The sequence below is a fragment of the Trachemys scripta genome, chromosome 1, assembly GCF_013100865.1.
Source record: "Trachemys scripta elegans isolate TJP31775 chromosome 1, CAS_Tse_1.0, whole genome shotgun sequence".
Taxonomy (NCBI): domain Eukaryota; kingdom Metazoa; phylum Chordata; order Testudines; family Emydidae; genus Trachemys; species Trachemys scripta.
The window spans coordinates 127,281,962-127,288,263 of NC_048298.1; the positions used below are offsets into that span (position 1 = coordinate 127,281,962).

Here is a 6,302-nt window from a genome sequence, read left to right on the forward strand (position 1 = left end):
TCAGAAATAACCCTTTTCTCTCAAATAAAGGCAAGCCACACAGTTGAGGTGCCCTGTCTCCTAGAAGACAGAGAGATAGACACAGTCTCTCTTTCTCTCTCTCTCGATCTAGGGATTGGTTTAGAACAGAGAAACTATTTTTAGAACAGACAGCTCATTCACAGTATTATTTATATTTAAACTAAAAATTAATATTTATAATTTCCCTGAACCAAAAAAAAATCAATGTTACTGGGGAAAAACAGTGCTTACAATAAATAAAACAGTTTATTTGAAGCTGGCACTAAACATCCATAGGAAACAATGGCTCTTCCCTTTAAAAACAGAGAAATAGCAAAGCAAACTAGGCAGCTATTCAAAAGTGGCTGCCTGTGAATGGCTCTCAGAAGTCAACTATAGTCTGTGTTGTGCAGCAATAGCTAAGGGATTGCTCGGGATGAGTGAAATACCCAAAGGTGCCTGTTTGGAACTTTTTTCTTTGAGTCACTTTATTTGCAATATGATAGATGGCGGTAACTGTGCTTACTCTCCAGCTAAATGCCTCTGTGGTATTCCAAACTATAGACTCTGTAGGGGTGTCCCCAGAGAGAGAGACTGACTGTTCACATCTCTCATTTTTAAGAAGGAGTAATTGTTACTATGTTTTTATTCATTTGTAGCGATTGTCAGAATCAATATGGCGCTTCAATCAATCTAAATTTTCAGCGCATGCTTTTCCACTGTGCCTGAATCAAAAACCATTGAAGTGAACGGAAAGACACTCATTAGCTTCAGTGGGCTTTGGATAAGCCCTAAGCTTGCCTTTAACACCTTGTGCTTCATAAGTATTCTAATACATTGTTTGTAATGGATATGTGTATGGGAATGTGTAGGGCTGTGTGCTTCATCTGTTCCTTTTCAGACTGATTCCACTTTCCCAACTAAGCTGTAATCTCGCAGAGAATAGCGGAGAGTGGAGGCTCATGGGAGCAGGAAAACTGCCAAAAAATATTTTGCATCACCCTTATTTCAGTTCATTAAATCCATCAATCTAAAGTCAGAAGGGACCATTAGATCATCTAGTTTGATCTTCTATATAACACAGGCCATTGCATTTCACCCAGTTGCCCCTGAATTGAGCCCAATAATTTATGTTTGACTAAAACATATCTTCCAGAAAGGCATCCAGTCTTGATTTGAAGACTCAGAGATGGAGAATCACCCCTTTTCTTGGTGGTTTGTTCCATGACCACTGTTAACCTCACTGTTAAAATTTGTGCCTTATCTCTAAATTGAATTTGTCTGGCTTTAACTTCCAGTCATTGGTTCTTGGCATTTACTTCAGGCCTCAAATCATTTTTGTGACTCTTCTTGCACCTCTCCAGGTTTTTAACTTTCTTTTTAAAAACCTGGACAGCAGAACTATACACAGTATTCCAGTATTCGTGTCGCCAGTGCTGTCTGCAGCAGTAAAATCACCTCCCATCTCCTACTCACTGTTGGGCAAACGCAAATGCAGAACTGGCTACAGCATCAAGGCCAAGATCAGAAACATGTGAGGGGAGGGAGCGATGGGAGGAAACTCAAAAACCAAACCAAAAAAAAAAAAAAAAAAACCCACCCCACAAGGTATTTACAATAACCATAAGGACATATTTTCGATGTAGACTATAATTAACCTTTAGATTGCCAAACAATATTAAAACTAATACATCTGGAAAGAGATTTGCTTCCATGACTAACAATGACACCTATTGTACTAGCTAGGATAAAAATTGCAAGTGCATCAGCTGATCACCAGCAGGGGTCAGAGAGAATTAGCGTTATTAGGCCCATGAAGTAATAGTGGCTGGATACATTAGGAGTTTGTTTCACCTTCCTCTGAAACACCAACTAGAAGCCAGGCTATTCAACTACATGACCATGGTCTTTTTCAGTATGGCAACTCTCATTGCATATTTTTTAAAACTGGCTACTCTTTTGACCAAAATGATTGCAATGTGATGCCAAAATAAAACAAGACTGATTTGGCAGGAGACAAAAAGCCCACAGATAAGTCCAAAAACATGGAGACTTGGGTGTAGAGTCAGAATCTGGGGGGGACATGGGAAATCACTGCATGGACAAAGAAGAGATGAGGGAATATAGAGGGGAAATCTAACAAACATCTTAGCTGTTTGTATACTAATGCAAGGAGTATGGGGAATAAACAGCAAGAACTAGAAATACTAGTGAATAATCACAAATATGACATAGTTGGCATCACAGAATTTTGTGGAATAATTCACATGACTGTAATATTGGTATAGAAGGGTACAGCTTGTTCAGGAGGGACAGGCAGAGAAAAAGGAGGGAAGTGTTGCTTTGTATATCAAAGATGTATGCACTTGGACTTAGGTTGAGATGGAAGTGGGTGGCAGACCTGCAAAAAGTCTCTGGTTAAGGATAAAAGGGGTAAAAAGCAAGGGTGATGTTGTGATAGGGGTCTACTATAGACCATGCAATCAGGAAGAAGATGTGGATGAGACTTTTTTAAAACAACTAACAAAATCATCCAAAACACAGGACTTGGTAGTGATGGGGGACACGGTCAGGCTGCCTGTTATTGTCTGCTGCCTGTTGCAATTTGCTGGGCTGCGACACAGAGCGCCTGTGCTGGGGCTGAGGGGGAGGAGCCGTACCTTGGAAGGAAAGTTACTGCGGAGAGACAGGCACCTTCCCACCCAATCATGGCCTCAGCAGGTCTCCAGATCTTGGGCATGGTGCTCTCGGTGGTGGGATGGCTGGGCTCCATCATCTCCTGTGCCCTGCCCATGTGGAAGGTGATGGCCTTCATTGGCAACAACATTGTGGTGGCGCAGAACAACCGGGAGGGGCTGTGGATGAACTGCATTGTGCAGAGCACAGGCCAGATGCAGTGCAAGGTTTACGACTCCATGCTGGTGCTGCCCCAGGACCTGCAGGCCGCCCATGCCATGATGGTCATCTTGGTGCTGGTGTTGCTGGTGAGCGTTGTGGGCACCAAGTGCATGAACTGAGTGGAGGACAAAGGCTCCAAGGTGTGAATCATGATGGTCTCTGGAGCCGTCTTTCTGGTCTCCAGCATCCTCTGCCTCATCCCCATATGCTGGTTGGCCAACACGATCATCCAGAACTTCTACAACCCGCCGGTGTCCGAAGCTCAGAAGAGGAAGCTGGGGGCCTCGCTCTACATCGGCTGGGCTGCCATGGCCCTGCTGGTTCTGGGGGGCGGCCTCCTCTACTGCACCTATCCTGAGAAGAGCACCAACTACAGCGCCTGTTACACTGCCGCCGACTCCCAGCCCCGCAGTGACTATCCCAGCAAAAACTATGTCTGAGGAGCAGGCGGCCTGGGGTTTCTCAGTGGGGGTGGGTGGAGGGCGGAGCCCCCTCTCCACATGAGACTCCCTGTTGCAAAGCTGGCTGGTTTGGGGGTGGTGTCCTTTCATGCTGGACCAATGGTACTGGCTCCTTTGCTGGTAGAATTTAACAATTACGCCTTTTTGGAGAAAAGGGGGATGATTGCTTTAAAGGAAGCATGTGTCTGGCATCAGTTCAAAAATCCATCTCTTGACATGGGCAGTCTATGCAACCGTTGACCTGTATTTAATCTGCCTTTGGTGGTGAAGAGTAGTTAAAGGGTTGTGACAACTCTTGCCATATATGGATGTCTAGGACTTCCTTGACCCTTGAAAATCAGGGTTATAACCAAGGTATGACACAGAGAGTCTGCTCTGTGTGTTGGGTCAGTCGATGATCTCTTCCTGGTGATGGCTGACGATCAGGGGACCTTTCTGATGATGTTATATCGATCAACTGCTTGCATTACTGTGGGTCATGAGATGTTGTTGGTTCAGTTGTGATCCCTGGTGAGAGTGAACAGAGTTGCCCACAGAAGGCTCCATTCCTTTCTGGTGGAGAGATCCCAGAAGGCATTGTTGGGTATATATATCTGATCTCCACTGAAAGCACAGAGTTCTTTGTTGTCATTTCCATTCCTCCGTGTGTATGTGATGCTCTTGGATGTAGCATCTGACGTGGTCTCATGTTGGAGGGACTACTTCAAAAGGTGAGGGGAAGTTAAATTTCCAGGCGCAGTCAACCCTTGTCTTCTCAGCTTAAATGGCTAGCAAGGATGGTGGTGTTTTTTTTGTTGTTTTCCCTTTTGAACTTGAAATTGGACAGAGATCAATACCTAATTTGAGATAGACCAATACATTTCACCTGAGCTGAATTCAGCCTAGTGACCTTCCGGTGAACATCTCCATATCATATTAGCTCTCTCCTCCCCCTCTGCCCCCACTTATTTCTCTTTATAAACAAACAAAAACAAAATCAATAAAAAACTGTGTGCCAAGTAATCCTGCAGTTTAGAAACATCTCTAACAGTTCCTGCTGAACATGTATCCCTTGACAGCTTTGGGGATAATATTTGGGTCTAAACTAGAGTTTAAAATGGCAACTTGTAATTGCTAACTGCCAGGGATGGACACACACAGACTGTTTAAGAATAACCTGTTTTTCAGTGCAAAGGAATCCGGAGATATTTTGACATGTTGATGTCTTGTAATTGAATTATTAGATGGGCAGTGAGAAGTCATATTTTTTCTTAAAAACTATGATTTTTGTTTACATACCCAGATGAAGTTTAGCATTGTGCAGTGTCCTACTCATCTTTTCCTTTCCGCAACTTTGTCTCATTTCTGTGTTGTTTACATTCTGGTTAACTTTGACTAGCAGAATGTCCAAGACAATTACCTCCGTGTCTCTTTTGCCTAGAAGTGAAGGTATGGAATAAATAATAGTTTTATTAATGAAAAGATGCTACGAAATGAAATGCTCATCCTACGCATGCTACAGTGCATTTATCAGCTTGTGCCTATTTTGAAATAAATGAATATAAGTAAAAAAAAAAACTGCTTCAAGCATTTAAAACATAAATCTGATGTTTTGGAAAAATAAGATAGGGAGATAACAACCCTGGGTCTGGCTGAGCTTTGCTTGTGGCATGACTTGGATTGTTGGGGTGGGTGGAAGGTGGCTTTAAGCCACCTTGATGCTCCCCTGATCCTTGGCCTGACTGGGGATCAAGTAGTCCCTAGGTGAAATTTAGAGCAGCCTAAAGGCTGCCCCAAGTTACTCTGGCTAGTGGGGGGCCCTTGGTATTGCTCAGTTGGCTGAGGATCACCAGAGTGCAATGTATTTCCGCTGCCTCCTCCCACTTCTAGCCATGTTCTCTTCTTGCTTCTCCTCATCCACAAGACTCCTCCTATGCAGAGGGTAGAAAAGGGGAAGCATAAAATCACCTGTGCTGGGTTTACACCAGAGGAATCCCTGGCATTCCTGCTAATACAGTTCTCTTGTATAAATATGTTTCCAGCTTCTGTGCTCAGGCTGTTAGCAGCAAACACCAATTGTTCAGGCTGTAGAACACTTCCTGTTGTAACCCTCTATTTCACTGGATCTATGTCTGTAACTTTCTGAAAACTTCACCTTTGGAGCTAAATCCTTTTCTTGGTCTGCTTGAAGATGCAATTTTTTTTTGGCAAGTGGAAGTAAAATCTCAGCAGCGATTGTTGAATAATGGCTGTGTTTCGAATCCCCTTCCCCGCAATAACCATGGCTCTTTTTTAACATGGCTGCAGAAAGAATGACAGAACTGTGAAGTTTGCATAGTCCTCATTGAGACTAACATCTTTGCGTAGTGTGATTAAAACTGGGTTTGATTTAACAACGTTATGGCCCTTTGAAGACTGCAGGTACGTGCAATTAAAACCATATGTATTGGACATGTGTGCACATCCTGAAATTATATCACTGCAAACACTCGGGTCAAAAGTACATAGATAGTTAAGTGCACACTGGTTGGTTTGAAGAACTAAAGAGCTCAAATTCAAAGAGATTACACAAGCCTTATTTTTATCTCTTCTAAAAAATATAGGAAATCCCATGCAAAATAATAGTATAAATGCAGAGTTCAGCTTTCAAAGTTAAAACAAAAATAGGCAATGTAAAAGGTTTCAAATGGCAAGTTTAACTCACTCCAGGTGGGTAAATGGAACTAGATTCAACCAGGCAGCCACTGGGTGGTGTAAATTAAACTGCCTCCCTAGCAATCCTGGAGTCTTACCCTGAAGGAGGTCAGGCAATGTTACCCTGGCTTTTCCTTTTTCTTAGTTTATTTCAAGGGAAGCAAGTGGGATCTTTAGGAGCGCTTACCAGGGGATGCTCTAGAGATCAGTATAGCCCCAGTTGCCCTGGCCAGACTTATCGCCAGAGGTGGAAAAAACCTGCAGTGTTGA

General features: G+C 43.1%; 1 protein-coding gene across 1 annotated transcript; it reads left to right on the forward strand.

Annotated features, from left to right (window-relative positions):
• Positions 1 to 2,674: 2,674 nt before the first annotated feature.
• On the forward strand, positions 2,675 to 3,338 carry LOC117870807 (claudin-6-like). The gene is given in 1 exon segment (XM_034758183.1): positions 2,675 to 3,338. A coding segment is annotated over 1 exon segment (630 nt). The 5' UTR covers positions 2,675 to 2,708.
• Positions 3,339 to 6,302: the final 2,964 nt, after the last annotated feature.